The sequence below is a fragment of the Bos mutus genome, chromosome 10, assembly GCF_027580195.1.
Source record: "Bos mutus isolate GX-2022 chromosome 10, NWIPB_WYAK_1.1, whole genome shotgun sequence".
Lineage (NCBI taxonomy): Eukaryota > Metazoa > Chordata > Mammalia > Artiodactyla > Bovidae > Bos > Bos mutus.
In genome coordinates, this window is record NC_091626.1 from 22,517,296 (window position 1) to 22,533,778 (window position 16,483).

Genomic DNA, 16,483 nt, shown 5'->3' on the forward strand with positions numbered 1-16,483 from the left:
CAAGAACACTGGAGTGGGTTGCCATTTCCTTCTCCAAAGCATGTACAATACAGATACTTAAATACACCCACTCATGCACAAAACACACTCGTGCCCACAATCACAAATCCGAAATAAAGACACACATAAACATATGCATATGTGTAAACACAGATATTATGGACAAACATATATGATCCAGATATGCCCAAACACTCATCTACTCACCCCTCATACACACACAGCGATGCCCAGACATCCTCCACCAAGACCCTGGGCCCAGGAAGGAATCTGTCTGCTCCACGAGCCTCAGCATGTTAGCGCTCGTCAGAAAATTCTTGCAGCCCCCACCTAGCTGGCTGGTGACTGGCCCCTGGCTCCTGGACCTCTGGGCTTGGGGCTGGCCAAGCAGAAGGCAGCCCCACGTGGGTGGGCGGGCAGACAGCGGACGCAGAGGTCACTGGGGTGAGGGCTGGGGCTGCTCTGGCCTCTCTTTTCCTGGCTGGAATGTGAGTTGTAGGGCCCGCCTCTCAGACCTCCCCCTTCTCCCACAGCCACCCACCAGCCCCAGGCCCAGGCCAACCCGTGACCCCCAGTCCTGCCAGGTTAATGGGTCCAGGAAGCTGTGCACAGAGGGTGGTGGCGGTGATGAACCCCTGAAGACACACACAGATATGCAGAGAGATGCACAGTCACACACAGAAGCCGGCCCAGATATTCACAAAGACATGGGCAGGCATACGAATTCACAATCCCGCTGAAAGTCACATTTAGACAGACTTCCAAAGCCAGCAGAAAAATCACACACCACACACACAATCACACAGGCATACAGAGATACCGAGAGAACAGACCCTCACACAAGCGACATTTACACAGACACTCGGACTACACAGAGACTGAGAGCATGTGGGGAACCTTCACGACCACACCTAAATGCCCACACACAGGCACAAGCATGCACACACACAGACCCCTGCTGCACTGGAACACCTCCTCCTTCTCCTGGGACCTGGAGGAAATGCTGCACTCGGCCCCTCTCCAACCCACATGTGGCCAGTTTGCTGGCACGGCCTGGGAAAACTGCTTCCCACAAGAGGAAATAGTGCTCAAGTCCTGGCGGGTGCCTGCTGTCTGAGTGCCTGGCTAGGAGGATGGTGCTTGGGCTGAAGAGACAGCCACATGGCTTGGCTTAGTTACACACACATACACACACACTTTTCAAGAGTACATATGTGTGTACAACACATACAGGTAGGGGCACTCTTGGAACCTCGGTTTCTTCGTCTGTGTGCTGTGCTTAGTCTCTCAGTCGTGTCAGACTCTGCTCTGTCCACGGAGCCTGGCCGACTGCAGTCCATGGGGCCTCAAAGAGTCGGACACGGCTTCCTCTATAGAATAGAGCTGATTATTCTTTCACCCTGGAGGATTATGGCGATGGTATAAGGTGGCACCATGAAGTGCCAGACCAAATCACTGCCTTCCTGGGGGCTCTGAAGCGGTATCTCTGCAGAGGCCGCTAACATCAGGAGCTTTGGACACAGGCGTCCGGCTGACCTGGTTGCCCCCCACCCGAGGTGGCCAGAGCCGAGCTCTGGTCCCCTGTCTGCGGCCCGCACTGGGTGCTGCCTGAGTCCGATAGTGCCTCGTGCTTGGCGGCGGCAGCAGGCTCCAAGCGTCGCCGGGCAGGATGCGGGCACGGGTCCGGCTGGCCTTCTTTCAAGTCCGCATCGGGATCGCCCCTTCCACGCACTGCGGCCGACGGAGCTGGGGCTCAGATCTACGCCGCCTGGCCGCCCTCTGGCCCCGCTGGGCTCGGCCTCTCCCTGGGACTCGGGTCTGGAGCCTCGTCGGCGGTGGGCGGGGCGGCCGTGCGGCCCCGCCCTGTCCGCGGCCCCTGAAACACCGCCGCCAACAAGCTTTAAGTCCCAGAAGGGAGCTGCTGTCTGAGCGAGAAGCGGCATCACTGGCCGGCTACGAGGGGGAGAGAGAGGACCCGGGATCGCGCTGGGGCTCCTGACCCGCCCTCCCAGGGACCCGCCTGCCCCACGCCGCCCGGCCCCGCCGGACTCTCTGCATCAGCCTTACCTGCGGGGGCCTCCAGAATCTCCAGGACTTTCAGAGGATGCTCAGGCCGCCCACGGGGACCTCGGGGCAGCAGTGAGGGGGGCATCCAGCTCCCATCCAACTCCGGTCCTGCGCCAGGGGCTCCCCCTGGAGATGAGCATGGTGGTTTTCTCTTGGAGTCCCCTGGCTTGGTACGTCTGAGAAGATGCCTACCGTGAGACTGTTCACTTGCTTCCTGCAGCTCCTGACGGGGCTGGTGTTGCCTGCCGTGCCCACGACGGTAAGACTCCCACCCCCAGCCTGAGAATGGGGAGGGGCAGGGCTCTGAAATCCCAGACCCACAGCGGGCAGTGGCACCCCCAAGGATGTCCACACGCTTCCCGGGAGCCAGGCTGGACCGGTCCTCTGGGAGGAGACCTCGGGCTGGACTGTCCCAGACTCCAGCCCCCAGGGTCTGTCTTGGCGGGGGCAGGGAAGCCACAGAGAAGGGAGGGAGGTTTCCTGTCTGGCCCCTAGAGCCCCCAGTGGCTTTGCTAAAAGCATCTCTCTGCTAATCCCAGGCCAGTCCCTGGCCTTTTGGTCAGGGTCGAGGCCCTGTGACCAGGCAGGCGCCCCCAGGACCTCTGACCTGGTCTGGTGGAAGGGAAGCCAGCCCAAGAGGCCATTGGTAGGGGAGGCTGGGCCCTGCCCCCTCCAAGGCTCTGGGTTGAGCCCAGGGCTCCTGGGTGGGCTGGGGCGGGGGGTGGTGAGACAAGAGTCCCACTGTGCCCTCTTTCCCCGGGTGGGCAGCCGGAGGTCCTGAGTGCGGGGCCTGGGGAAGTGAGCAGAGCCCTTTTCCCAGGAGCTGGGTAAGTCTGGCTGCAAGCCAGCTGGGGCAGTGAAATCCTGACAAAGCCAATGAAGCTCCCTTCCCACCACGGTACCCCCATGGCCCTATCCCATTGCCCTGGGAGTCCCGGGCCCCAGCACAGAAGTGGGTGGGTTGGGCAAGTCCCACGAGGGGGCAGGAGAGCCGTACCACCCGCCGCCCGCCCGCCTGCTGCAGGGCTGCTTAGAGGTGTAACTTTACCAGCGGCAGCAGCTCCTGGCGCCACCGGCTCCAGCGCCTCCGCTCCCACCGGCTGATGGCCTCCCCCTGGGCTCTGGCACCCAGCCAAGGCAAGCTGCACAGGACCTAGCCAGGCTGCCTGCGGGCTGGGTAGATGGGAGACCCCCATAGTCTCACCAGATCTTTGGGACATAGCAGGCAAATCGGTCTCCAAAAACTTCTCTAGTCTCCCACCCTTTCCAAATGAGGAAACTGAGGCCAGAGAAAGTAGGACCCATCCAGGCTCCCTCGAGTTGTCAGTTGCACTGGAAAGAGCGAGCCGTGAGATGGGGCAGCGTGTCTGAGCAGCAGGTGGGCAGGAGGGTGGAGGGGGCCTCTGTGCTCTTGCCAACGCACAGGACCCCAGAGCACAGAGGCCCAAGGTCGTCCCCCTCACCTCTGCACCTTTCTGTCCACAGCAGTGGGCCTTGTCTCCTGGGAACATTTCATCGGAGGTGGAAGGTAAGCTGGCTGGGCGGGGAGGGCATGGTGCAGGGCTCCCCAAGCCCTCACATCCCAGGGCTCAGCAGTGGATGGGAAAGGGTTGGCATGAACAGTGGGTGCAGGCCAATATTAAGTTGGAAGAGTCTGCAAGCTAGCTGAGGCCCTAGCTGACAGAGTTGGCAGGGCCTGAGAGATCCCCCTTGCATTGTGACCCAGAGGCCTAGAGAGGTCTCTTCCTGGGCCAGGGTCACCGGGCACCCAGAGAGCAGGGCAGGAGCACATATACCCAGTGTCCAAACAGTTGGCTCAGAGCCCTTTCCCAGCATGATACAAGGGGGCAGATGGGGTCTTGGAAGGCTGTGCAGCGGTGAGTGCCAAGGGCCAGACTGAGGGTCCAGAAGCAGGCTGCAGTGGGCCAGCAATCAAGAGGACCAGGGAGGGGCAAGAGGACTTCCCAGCAGCCAGGCTGGAGGAACTTAAGGGATCTGAGGAGACCTCTCCATTGATTACATATAGACAGAGTGAGTCGTGCCCTCCCCGGCCCCTCCACTCCCCACCCTAGGTTGCATCAAGGGAGAATCTTCAAAGGGCAAGACATTTGCCAAAGAGACATACGTGCAGAAGGCAGGAGGCCCATGCCAGGCCCCCCGCCTTGCTCCTCCCTCCCTGCCTCTCCGAGACGTGCAGGCAGGCCACACACCACTTCCCACGGAAGAAAGGGAGCGTGTAGGGACGTGCGCACGCACACGCGTGGTAGCCTCTGCGTGCTGGGAACACCCTCCCTCTACCACCTGGTAGCCAGCCTCTCCTGGACTTGGTCATGCTCTGCCAGCTTGAGTCCCAGGCCGCTTGGGCACTGAGAAGGTGGGGGAAGTAGCAGCCATTGATTTCATTGATACCCTCTTCCTAGCCCTGCTGTCCCCTCTGGGACTGGCACAATATTAGGCTTTCTGGGATTTGGAGAGGGACCTATCACCTATCTCCACCCCATGGCCCTTTTGATCCTTTTAGTATATTTTGGACAAAGAAATCTGAGCCTCAGTTTCATCATCTGTAAAATGGGAGTGTTAGACCAAATGATATCTAAAGGTTCTTTTTCCCAGGTGGCAGGATTCTCTGACGCCATAGAGGTGTCCCAAGAGTATATATATATCCCAGGGACCTGGATGAGGAGGCTTGGAAGTGTCAGTCCCTTAGGGCAGCTCCCCTGTCATCATCATCATTGATTAGGGAGCCTGTATTGTGACCAGGGAAAGAAACTTGGACCCCAGTTATCAAAAGCCTGAAAACGACATCCCCTAGTAATACCAGACAAGAGACAGAATGCTCTGTATTCTGCAGCCACAGACGTTGATTTTTTTACTGTTACTATTCATGGGAATAGTATCAGCCACTTACTGTAACTCCATGCTGACCACAAGCTGTGATGAACTAGGAAAGCCCTCATATTCTCTACGTTTTGTAAATGAAGGCTCTGGGGCTCAGAGAGGCCCTTGGGGTTGCCTAAAGGCTCAGACACTCCTCAGGACATGTGGCAGAGCTGGAGTTTATGACACCAAGCCTCCCCATGGCTCACAGCTGAGCAGGCATGAACAGGTTGTCTCTCGAGGCAGGCTGGCTGTGTGCTTTGCCGGTGACCACGGATGGGATACCTGCTGGGTTCGGCTGGTGGCCCGTGGCTCTGCCCAGTCCTGTCCCCCCTCCCCCACCCAGTGGCCTCCCCAGGCGCTTGCTCTCAGGATGAAACACTTCCCATCCAGGGATCTCCTCTGTCCTGGGTGTTAGGCAGCTGGAGCCAGACTGGAAGCTTGCCCAGGGGCTGGCAAGGGAGCCCACTCATGGCCCTGGGGGCAGCCAGGCGCCTGCCTGAGCCACAGGCAACCGCCCCCGCACCGTTCCTCTCTCGGACCCTGGCCTCTGAGCAGGTCGGGGGCCAGAGGAAGTGCTCTCAGGAGCAGGTGAGCAGAGCTCTTTGCTGAGGGGCTCAGCCCACATCTGGGAGCAGTCTCCGCACTCTCTCAGCCGGCCCCTCGCCCAGCACCCTCTGTTTCTCCCATACCCCGAGACAGCAGCCCCAGGGATGAGCGGCTCTCTTCCTTGATGACCACCAGGTAAACCAGGCCCAGCCCACCACCTTCCCTGCCCTCTCCCAACGCCATCTGGGCCGTGTGGCCCAGGACGTGCCGGGCTTCAGGGCCCTGGAGCCTGGGCGTGGGGGGAACAGGAAGTCTCTTCTGCCTTCTCAGCCCTGCCGGGCTCTGCTTAACCTGGCAGTGGCCCCACAGCCCGGCTGGGCTGGAGTCTGCTTGTGGGATGGTAGGGGGCTTCAGGGCCCCTCCTCTGCTTCTGTGCTCTTCCTGATGGCTGGTCCCAGGGCGGGACCCTGAACCTTCTATGGCACTTTGGCAGCCGGCTACTCTTCTCCTGTTATTTACGTTTTCCAAGGCAGAGATTAAACGTTGAGAGTTATGTAGTGCTCATGAAGGTTTTAGACTAAACACGCACTCATGGAGGTACATTAGGGAGCTGCTCCTCTGACCTCTCCCTACAAAGGCCAGTTTCCTGGGGCTTTGGGCTGCCTGGCGTACATGGCCTTGTTTCCTGCTTGGGTCCAGGGAGAGTGGCCCAGAGGCCTGGAGAGGCAGGATCAGGGAGGCCTCTGGTCCCCTTCCCATCCCCGGACCCAACCCTAGTGCCCCTGCAACAGACAGGGCAGAATGGAGCCGCAGACGCCCAGATAAGCATGGTTTATTGCTCTGTGCTGCCCCAGCCAGCTCCACGTGGACACACCGCCTCTTGGGTATTTTCCACCCGCTTGCAGCCTTTCCTGAGGGCCTCTGCTAGGGCTGAAGTTTATTCTTCCTCCGAGATTACCCTGAGACTCACGTCCTTGCAGGCTCAGTAGAATGGACTTCAGCCCCTTCTGCCTCCTAGGAAGGGCTGTGGAAGGAAGTGAGGGGCTGCTGGGAGCAGCCATTGCACCAGGGCAGAGGCTGCAGGGACCCCAGGTGGTCCAGCTCCCCTGTCCTCCCCCACCAGAGGAGGACGACCATCCAGTGCAGGGCAGGGTGACCCAGGATTGGCGATGTGTCTCCGCCCGCAGTCTCAAGGTTGGGCTGGGTCGTGTGCACAGTGCACTCAGAAACACAGAGCGCCTGTCAGAGCTGGGGGAGCCCTTAGCAACCATCTCTTCCCAGCCTTCTTCTTTTTCCCCAGCTGGAGAAACTGATACCCCCAGAAAGGTGCAGTGACCTCCCCAAGGTCACACAGCCAGCACAGGGCCGGGACCAGGAGCCAGTCTCCTAGCTCTGGCTATTCACTTCCTGCGAATCTGTGTATGGGTCCAGGCCCCAGGCCCTCCCCGAAAGGAGCAGCATCTTTTAAGAGACTCCAGATCAGGCCCCCAAAGATCCAGTCACGATCACCAGGACATTGTGGGGGCCAGGGATATCCCTGATAATTTTCAGTGAACTATCATCTACTCAATCAGTAATTACCTAGCCTGTGTTTACTGGATGTTTGGGTGCCTGTCTACAAGGAGCCTCAACTCGCTTGTAAAAACGATAAAAGCCACCAGTGACGTAGATAAAGCAAGCTCTTGGGGCTGAGTTATGCTCAAAAGAGGAACGTCTGTTCATATCAGACAAGTTGGAGAAGGCTTCAGAGAGGAGGCAGGGAGGCAGGGCTGGAGGAGTGGGTGGTGGGCTTTATTTGGTTAGAAATGAGAAGGGGGCAAGGAGCATGGACCGATAGAGGGTATCTGAGTGATGCGGCCCTGGGCCCATGCAAGGGTGGTCCAACCGAAAATGGAGAGCGGGGACGGGGCACATCGTTGGCTGCAGTCTGGGCCACCAGGCGGAGGAGCTAGCCCAGACATTAGAGGAAATAAGGACTAAGGGGAAGGTTCACCCTCCCTGTGGGACTCTGCAAGCCAGTCTTGCGGAACTTGCAGAGCTAACTGTATTCTGCCAATTCCCCAACACCAAGAGAGGACCAGGTCAGGCCCTGAGAAAGATCCAGAGGGCCTGGGGAGACTACCAGGACACGCTCCTCCGAGCTCCAAGGCCCCCGAGGCTGATGCCGGCACCTGAGCTGAGAACAGAGCCGAGGATCACAAGCCCCTAAGAAGTTCTGTTCCCCTGGGATTTCCATCTAGCAGATGAGCCGGGGCGGGCAGAGGGGAGGCCCAACTGTCGTCCCAGAGAATTGACGTCAGGAGTTCAGAGCAGGGGGAGCGCTCACGTAGGCTGGGGGCTTCCTGGAGGAGCGGGTGTGGGCTGGACCTGGGAGGACCTGCCGTGCCCGGGGACCTGAGCCAGCTGTCTGTGCCTCCTCGCAGTGGTGCCCTTCCAGCAAGTGTGGAGCCGCAGCTACTGCCGGCCGGTGGAGAGGTTGGTGGACATTGTGTCTGAGTACCCCAGCGAGATGGAGCATCTATTCAGCCCATCCTGCGTCTCCCTGATGCGCTGCACTGGCTGCTGCAGCGATGAGAGCATGCACTGTGTGCCCCTGGAGACAGCCAACGTCACCATGCAGGTAGGGTGACACCCCGGCTCGGGCCCCAGCCTGCCCCGCCATCCACAGCTGCTCAGAGGGCCACAGAGCCTGGTCCCCAAGAGAGGGGGCCAGGAGAGGGTAGGCCAGGGCCACAGGATCCAAACTGACACCCAGGTGTTCTTACCCACAGCACTCCTCCTTCTTGAGTCCCCACCCCATCTTTGAGCCCCCCTCTCCTCCTCCCTTAGCAGCTTTCTCAGGCTCTGGCTTAGCCCTATCCCAGGACACAAGATATCTGATTGAGGTTGGGAAAGAAATCTGTTCTTATTCAAGACATCCCTTTTTATACCAGGAGTGTTTGGTGCCCTGAGCTTTGCTTCCACACTCACACTCACAATGTTGGTCTTTTTTTCTGAGCACTTGAAACTTCAGAAATTTCCAAGCACTGTGCTTCAGAAATGTTACCTCAACATTCAGTCCTTGGAGCCAAGTGATATTCCCATTTTACAGAGGGAAGCTGAGCTTCAGAGATGATATTTCACCTACTTAGCAAGTGGAAAAGCCAAGATTTAAACATAGGTCTTCCTGCCTTCAGAGCACAGGCCACCTTCCTATCCTGTGCTTTGCTGATGGCCCTGGGAAGAGGGGGAATGGGAGCCTCCCTCAGGTCTGCAGGCAGGTAGGAGGGCTGTTTGCCCCACGCTCCAAGCATAATGAGGGTGTGTAGTACAGAAGTAAGTAAGTAAGCGTTAGTCGCTCAGTTATGTCCGACTCTTTGCGATCCCATGGACTGTATCACGGGATCTTCTGTCCATGGGATTCTCCAGGCATGAATACTGGAGTGGGTTGCCAAGCCCCCCTCCAAGGGATCTTCCCTACCCAGGAATTGAACCCAGGTCTCCCACATTGCAGGCTGATTCTTTACCATCAGAGCCACCAGGGAAGCCCAAGAACACTGGAGTGGGTAGCTTATCCCTTCTCCAGGGGATCATCCCTACCCAGGGATTGAACCCAGGTCTCCTGCATTGCAGGCAGATTCTTTACCATCTGAGCCACCAGGGAAACCCATGTAGTACAAAGGCTGGTGGGAAATAGGGAGTCTGGTCCTCCCCTAAGGGATGGCTGAACGGAGTATTGGAAACCCGCAGGCCACCCCCGCAGTCCAGTCACCCAACCTTTGTCTCCTCACAGCTCATGAAGTACCGCTCTCTGGACCAGCCCTTCTTTGTGGAGATGAGCTTCTCTCAGCACGTCCGCTGCGAGTGCAAGTGGGTCCTCGGGTGCGGCCGGGACAGCCCCCACACACCTGGCGGCATCAGCCAGGGGTTGCCCATCCGTGCTGCAGTCTGTGCCTCCTCCCTAGCTGATGGAGGCCAGGGAAATCGGGGACCAGTGGCAGCCCAGGGAGCTGGTCCCAGGAGCTGGAGCATAGCTACTGAGAAGCCACAGGGACAGAGGGAGCCAGGGTCCCTCCCAAACTGGCCAGGCTTGGGCACGCCGTCTCCCTCCTTGAGCTGGGATGGGGATGCCAGGGCGCTGGAAGAGGCACTTGGACCCACGGGAGCGGGAAACGGGATTGAGGAGCTCAAAGACAGACAAACCCTGGTAGGAGGGAAGGGGCAGAGGGAAGGAGGCACAGGCTTTCTTTAAAGTCGAGTCTCCACCTGGCAGAGCCTCTCCCCAACACATCTTGCTGCTGGTGCCCAGGGTGCTCTTAGCATTAGTTACCGGGAGCAGCAGGCCTGGCACCGGCGACTGGTTCAGGGGCACTCCTGATACCTCTGGGCCATGGGATGGAGGCATGGGACCAGAGGTCCTGAGCCATATCTTGGGGCAGGAAGAGGGGGAGAACCACCATTTATGGTGCATCTACTCTGTGCCTTGCCCAGCATAGGCACCCGACCTGAGTGTATTTTCTGATTTAATCAGCAAACATCTACTGAGCACTTAGTGTAGGCTAGGTATGGTCTCAGATGCTTGGGATATAGTGGTGAGCAAGACAGACCAGGTCCTTGGTCTCCTAACCACCCATTTTACAGATGAGGAAACCGAGGCTTGCTAAGGTTACGTGATTTGCCACAGCTAGTGGGTTGACCCCAGCCTGTTGACCCCTAAACCTGCCCTTTCTTATGCTACCTCTCATGGCCATTACCACGCTCTACAGAAGCTCCAGGACTGCCCTGGGCTTGGCCCTGCCTGGTGTCTGGGCTCTGGCCACTGCTCTTGGACCTATACCACCGCTCGAAGCCCTGCCTCAATCCGCTTCCTCCCATCCTCCCTTGCCAGGACTTGGCCATGTAACAACAGTTGAGTAGCAAGTCCTCCTTGGCAGTGCTAGACAGCAACCTTTCCCCTTCCCCATCACCTTTGCCCTCATAACCTGTATGTTGGGGCAGACAGATGAGAAGATTAAGGGCCCAAGAGTGTCTCTGACTGGTCCCAGATGGCAGAGACAGGACCAGACAGTCCCAGGAGGTGCTGGTACCCTGCCCTGGCTCCCAAGGGAGATGGCCAGCCTAGGGCAGCCTTCCCTGGCCCAAAGCTGACTGTCACCACGCTGTCCCACGCCCCCACCCTGGTTCCCAGGGAAGACTGTCGCCGTCCAGAGGGCTGAGCAACAGGGCCACCTTTCTTCTCTCTTCTGGGCCAACAGCCACGGCCCTGGGAGACAGAGCCAGGACAAGTCTGGTGACTGTGGGGCTTTCGATCACCTCCTGTCATCCCACTCCCTGAGTCCTTAAGATTGCTGCAACGTCACACGTCCCCAGGGTAGGGTGGTGGTAGTTGTGCCTTGACAGGTGGCCTTGCCCCTCATTCACTGTCAGCGAGGAGACTCCCAGAGGGCACCCTGGAAGGAAAGGGCACCCTGGCAGGTGCAAGGGAAGGAAGTGAACAGAGAAAGGCTGCAGAGAGCAGACTTGGCCCCCAGATTTGATTCCAAGAAGCAGAGGAGAGCAGATGGGTGTGGAGAGGACCCCCAAGAGGGCATTCGCACCTCTCTTAGTGGGGTCGCCAGGGCCTAGAGTGGGAGTGGAAGCCCCCAAGCCTCTGGGCATCTCTCCCTCACTAGCTCCATGCTACCCCCTAGTGGCTTCAGCACCAACTACAGGGCCAGCCCCAGTGATGGCAGGGAAGTCTGGCCAGGGAGCCCCGATCCACGGCTGTCCTAATTCTCCTCCGTTCCTCTCTCTGTTTTTCCAGACCTCTATGGGAGAAGATGAAGCAAACAAGGTAAGCAGCCTGGCAGGGGTACCGGGCTGTTCTCAGGCCTGCCAACGCCTGACCTAGCATGGGGGCCCCCAGCCGCTCTGTCTTGACGCTTTTGGCTTATTGCAGGAGGAGATCCAGGGTCAGGGGCCCGAGGAAGAGAGAGGAGCAGAAACACAAAGACTGTCACCTGTGAGTGCACGGGGGTGCCCAGGGATGGCAAGGAGGCTGGGCCAGAGGGGAGCCCCACCCTGCCAGCACGATCAGTGGTCGGGGAGGGACAAAGCCAGCGGTGCGGGCCAGAACCTAGAGATTCCAGGCCCTAGGAAGCCTCCAGTGAGCCGAGATAAGAACCAGGAAGCCGTCCCGGCTTCGTTCTGAGTCTCTGTGTGGCCTTGAGCAAGTCCCATCACCTCTCTGAGCCTAGTTTTTCTGTGTGTAGAATGAGGGTCAGCGGGGTCAACCAAGCATTCGGTCGATCTACAAACATTTACCAAGCACTTACTGTGTGCCAGGCACTTTTGTGGGCAGACCAATAATATTTCTGCCCTTACAGGGCTTACACTCTAGTGTTAGAAAGTCCAAAAATTTAGGGACTGAGGCTGGTGGGCTACAGTCCATAGGGTGGTAAAGAGTTAGACCCAACTGAAGCGACTTAGCACACGCACAGGCCAGCGGCCCAGTGGTTAAGACTCCACCTTCCAACGCACGGGTAGCCAGTTTGATCCCTGGTCAGGAAACTAAGGTCCCACATGCTACAGGGTGTGGCCAAAACAATTTTTTTTTAAAGTAAGAATTTTTTTTTTTAAAGTCCAAAAATTTAGCCAGGACTACCTCCTGGAGGACATAGGGAAGGTAGAGCCCCTCACTGGCTCTCAGGCAAGTATTTCTTTCACTCCCAGGGAGCCTTGGGGTCTACTTGCTTTTCTTTCTTTGTCCATGTTACCTGTCCATTTGGCTTCACCTCTGGAGAAGGTGGCTGGGGTCCAGGCCTGAGTGTTGGAAGAGCAGAATTAGCAAAGGGCAACCCCGAATCTGTGAGAGTAAACAGGAAAAATAAAGTAGCTCACATGCGCAGTAACTCAGTCACACCACGGTTCTCCTTCAAGGCCAGTCTCCTCCCAGCGACAGGACTGTCTCCACAGTCCTGTCTTTTCCACAGATCTTCTCATGTCATGGGGCTGGAGCTGGCCAAGTTCTACCCTGTGAGCCTGTCCCTGCAGGAGCAGACACGTCCACCCCGTTCCGTGAAGCTAGGGATTCTGGGGAGGTTGGTCCCTGCAGGCATGTAGCCCTTATTTCTCCCCTGGTTCCAAGCAGTGACTAGGAGAGGGGCTGGCAGTCCCCACAGGGCTCCCCAGCCAGGCAGCCCCAGATGGAAAGCGTCCTGTCCTAGCTGCTGGGGTAGCAGCCCTCAAATGTTTCATTCGGGAATCTCTTGAAAGAACTTCCAAAGCCCAAGTGCCCCCTTGTTCATTTTTAAGTCGACATTAACCTTTTTCATCAACATTGTAGATAGTTGCAAAGGATGTAATATATTAATATTTTAATATAAAGCCATTATATCACTCTCCAGATGTATCCTGTGGAATAAGCCATCCAAATTTAATACCATCATCCACTTTTTAAAAATTGTTTAACAACATCAAAAAGTATATGAACACTCTCCTTTAATAGCTGCATATTTCCATTGCTTCTTTTTGCCTCGAACATGTCTTTCCATTTTACTTTTCCCAAGAATTTCAGCCTAATGTAATATTTTTTAAATAGTCAAACATCTTTTATGTACCACCTTGTCTTACTTATCTGCCACAACAATGGTATATGAGTTTGAATTATTTTAAATTTTCCTGTGAGCAGAAAACTCGAAATTAAATTTTTTTGGAATGAATTATCACAGTAATTGTTAGTAGTACCCATAGGTTAAAACAGCACAAATACATTATATTTTACTAGATGCTAAGCACAAAAGGACAATCAATCTTACTGGGGTTGCATCTCAATGAGATGGATGTAGCTACTTCTTTTCAATTAGTTGATGAACCCGGCAATGAACATTATCTCCTGCCAGACTGAGACTGGATTCAGCAGTAATTCCATTCCTGTTCATTTTTTGCAGATGAAAAGACTGAAAAACTGTTCACATAAATAAGTAAATGGGGCTGGGTGTTACTCGATCACTTGAACTCCTTCCAAGTTATCAATATTTGCCAAAAACCTGAAAGTGATCTGCTATAAGAATTTACTTCTCTTGACATTACCTGACGATTTAGCTAATCTCTTCAATTTTGTTGAAAGCAGACGTGGAAACCACCTGACTTGCGAAAGACTTGGTTACCCAATAGCTCACCATATTTCTTTTCTCAACCACCTACACCAATATCTATCAAATTGTTCTTGTATTCAGTGTCCCCCTGAATCCTTTTTACCTTGGGGCAAAGTACTGTAACAGGAACTTCCTTCCTTTCTGAGGGAGAAGGGCCTTTGGCAACAAGATGATGGGAAGCAGATCTCTGTCGCAGACAGTTTTCAGGCAGAGTGCAGGTAGAGGCTGGGAGCAGATTCCTTTAAAATCACCAATACTCACATAGGACTTGGACAATCTTCATGTGCATCCAGGGGTTCTGGTATCCTTGTTTGAAGATTGCTGCCCCAAGTAACCAAAGGCATTGGTGCATGGAGCCAGACTGTGTTTAAAGCCGGCTTTGTCACTAACTTGCTGTGTGACCTTGGGCAAGTTTCTTAACCTCTCTGAGCCTCCATTGCCTCATCTGCCAAAGGATGATAGTAATTGCGCCCTTCCTTGTGGAATATCGTTAAGGGTAAATGAGAGAGTGCTTGGCGCAGGCCTGAGCACCTGGGTAAGTGCTTGGTGAAGACCAGTTCCTAGCTGCTTCTCAGCCTCGTGCAAGCAGAGATCCAGGAGCATTGCAGGCTCTCCGTGCTCCCTGTCCAAGCTTCCCCTCCAGGAAGTCCTCCCACCCTCCACCTTGGACTGATACCTTCTTTCTGTGTTTGGTCTCTGGCAGGTGTGGTGATACTATTTCCCAGAGGTAACCAGTCCCTCGGAAGAGAGAGACCCCCCACACCCGGCTCGTGTATTTATTACCGTCACGTTCTCAGTTACCTCCCTGCTGGCACCTGCCCTCTATTTATTAGCCAATTGTATCCCTGCTGAATGACTCACTCCCTCCATGGGACAGGACCCTCAGGAATTCAGTGCCTTAAACAGAACGTGAGAGAAAGAAGACAGACCCATGTGGCTTCAGCTTGAGAAGGAGCAAGACTTACGGCTTTGTGATGGGCAGGCCTGGCCCCAGAGGCCCCGGGGGTCTCCAGGAGGCTGGAGAAGGAAGGACTGGAGACCCACCACCTGCCCTCCCGGAACCTTGGGCTCTGCGCAGACCAGCAAGCCTTGCTGGGGCAGCTCCTGGTGGAAGTGGGGGGTGTGGAGGCCCCTGCTCTGGCCACCCTGGCCCTGCTGAGAGGGTGGGCGGGCAGCCACTCTGCACCCCGGAGGTTGGACGTTCAGCTCTGGAAAACAGTGCTTGCCTGGGGGGCCTCTGCCACTCCTCGTCCCCTCAGTCTCGCCTCACCTCTTAACTGCTGCTTGTGCTGGGACATTGTTCTTTGTGGCCAAGGCATCATCGTCCTGCCCCTCTCAAGGACAAAGGCAAAAAGTGGGCCCCAAGCTGGACATGGAGTGAGCTGCCCTCGCGTGGCTGTCTGACTGCCAAGCCAGATTCTCTTGAATAAAGTATTCTAGTCTGCAACTGCTTTCCAGGGGAGCGTTCCTGTCAGAGCAGCGGGCGACAGCAGGAAGTGGAAGGGGGACGGAGGAAAGAGGACCGTGGGTTCCAAGGCTGCCTGGGGGTGGGGGGTGCGTGGGGGTCCAGCCTGCAGTCCCTGGGGCGTCTTCTCCAGATGCTTTAGGCAAAACCCTGAGGCCCACTCTTCCCATAATGAGGGGTTCCCAGAATGGAGGCTTGGCCCTAAACTTGGGTACCCAGGCTTCAGCCACCCCTGAACACCCTCAAATTCAAGAGCACAATCCTCTTCCCCTGGTACCTGCCACCTTCCCCAGGGTCACCCTACCCCCAGCCCAATGCCTGGCTCTCAGGTGCCACGGCTTCTGGCTCCAGAGACCTAAACCACGCCACCTCCAGCCTGCTCCGGCTGCTGAATGCAGGGACTGGCAGATGCTGCCTGATTTCTTCCGCCCTGGGCCTCCCATCTTCCTCTGTCTCCTCTTGAATGCCTTGGCATGAAAGGAGGAAAAAATGCTTCCCCCCCCCCACAATCCAAATCACTTATTATCTGACTCCCTTCAGCCTTCGACCCCCAAGGTGTGTCTGTTTTCCTGCTATGTTTAGGGACAGGGTGCTCCCTGTTCTCTCTGATTGCAGGCTGCTCAGATAAAGCCACAGGGCCTGGGGCCGGAGCCCTCCTCAGGCTTTGGAGGGAAGCCAGGGATGGTCTGGGTGGGGCAGCGCTGCCGAGGCAGCTGCCCTTGGTGGTCTGTCCACCACTGAGGCCTGGGCCGCCCTGGAGGACACCCCGGTCAGAGTGTGCTTCTGGCCGGCGATCACAGAGTGGGTGTGGGCTGGCCCCGCAGGACATGCTTCGTGGGAGAAAGGTATTTTCTCTTCTGCCTCTTCCCTCTTGGGCTACACCCGTTCTGAGCTGTTGCCTCGGAGGGATGGGTAGCCAAGAAGAGCACCCCTCCCCTTTAGTCAGTTTCTGATGGGGCCCCAGGGACACTACCCCAGCCCTTGTAGCATGTCCCAGGCTCTCGGCTTCACAAGTCACCCACATGGAGGTCTGCCTCTCCACCCAGACCAGCCACCCCTGGAGAGAACTAGACCAGGGGAGCAGCCAGAGGCCAGAAGCAAAACTCTGCATCTGTGGCCAGAACCTCACAGCTGGAGCCAGTAGGAAGGGAGCTGACTGGTGCATCTGGCCACGCTGGCCATCCTTTCAGGTCATTCAGGACGTAGCAGGCCCTTGTCTTTTGCTCTTTATCTCTTTGTGGAGCCCCACCTGTGTACCTAGGCACCAGGGACCCAGTGGGGAATAAAGCATCCAGGACCTGCTCTCATGGATCTCGTATTTGAGTGGAGAGATGGACTGTAATCATGGATTCAGGATGTGGGGTGGACTTTATTGGTTTTCACATTGGAGACTGGACCCAGCACTTAGGAG

The 16,483-nt window shown here is 56.5% G+C and overlaps 1 protein-coding gene across 3 annotated transcripts; it reads left to right on the forward strand.

The window, feature by feature from the left end:
* The first annotated feature begins 1,868 nt into the window (after positions 1-1,868).
* On the forward strand, positions 1,869-15,054 carry PGF (placental growth factor). 3 transcript variants are annotated; one of them, XM_014479864.2, is made up of 7 exons: positions 1,884-2,326; positions 3,553-3,595; positions 7,917-8,113; positions 9,266-9,342; positions 11,276-11,305; positions 11,411-11,473; positions 14,311-15,054. In XM_014479864.2, the coding sequence occupies exons 1-7, from the start codon at positions 2,252-2,254 to the stop codon at positions 14,336-14,338; spliced, it is 513 nt and encodes a 170-aa protein (XP_014335350.1). In that variant the 5' UTR covers positions 1,884-2,251; the 3' UTR covers positions 14,339-15,054. The 3 variants fall into 3 exon arrangements, with proteins under 3 accessions (XP_070233610.1, XP_005901045.1, XP_014335350.1); XM_070377509.1 differs by lacking the exon at positions 9,266-9,342 and having other exon boundaries at positions 1,869-2,326; XM_005900983.3 differs by lacking the exon at positions 11,411-11,473 and having other exon boundaries at positions 1,881-2,326.
* The last annotated feature ends 1,429 nt before the right edge of the window (positions 15,055-16,483 follow it).

Coding starts and splice junctions, on each gene's coding strand:
- PGF (XM_014479864.2), top strand. CDS start 2,252: ATGCCTACCGTGAGACTGTTCACTTGCTTCCTGCAGCTCCTGACGGGG. Junction 3,596..7,916: donor CATTTCATCGGAGGTGGAAG/GTAAGCTGGCTG, acceptor GCCTCCTCGCAG/TGGTGCCCTTCCAGCAAGTG. Junction 11,306..11,410: donor GAGAAGATGAAGCAAACAAG/GTAAGCAGCCTG, acceptor GGCTTATTGCAG/GAGGAGATCCAGGGTCAGGG.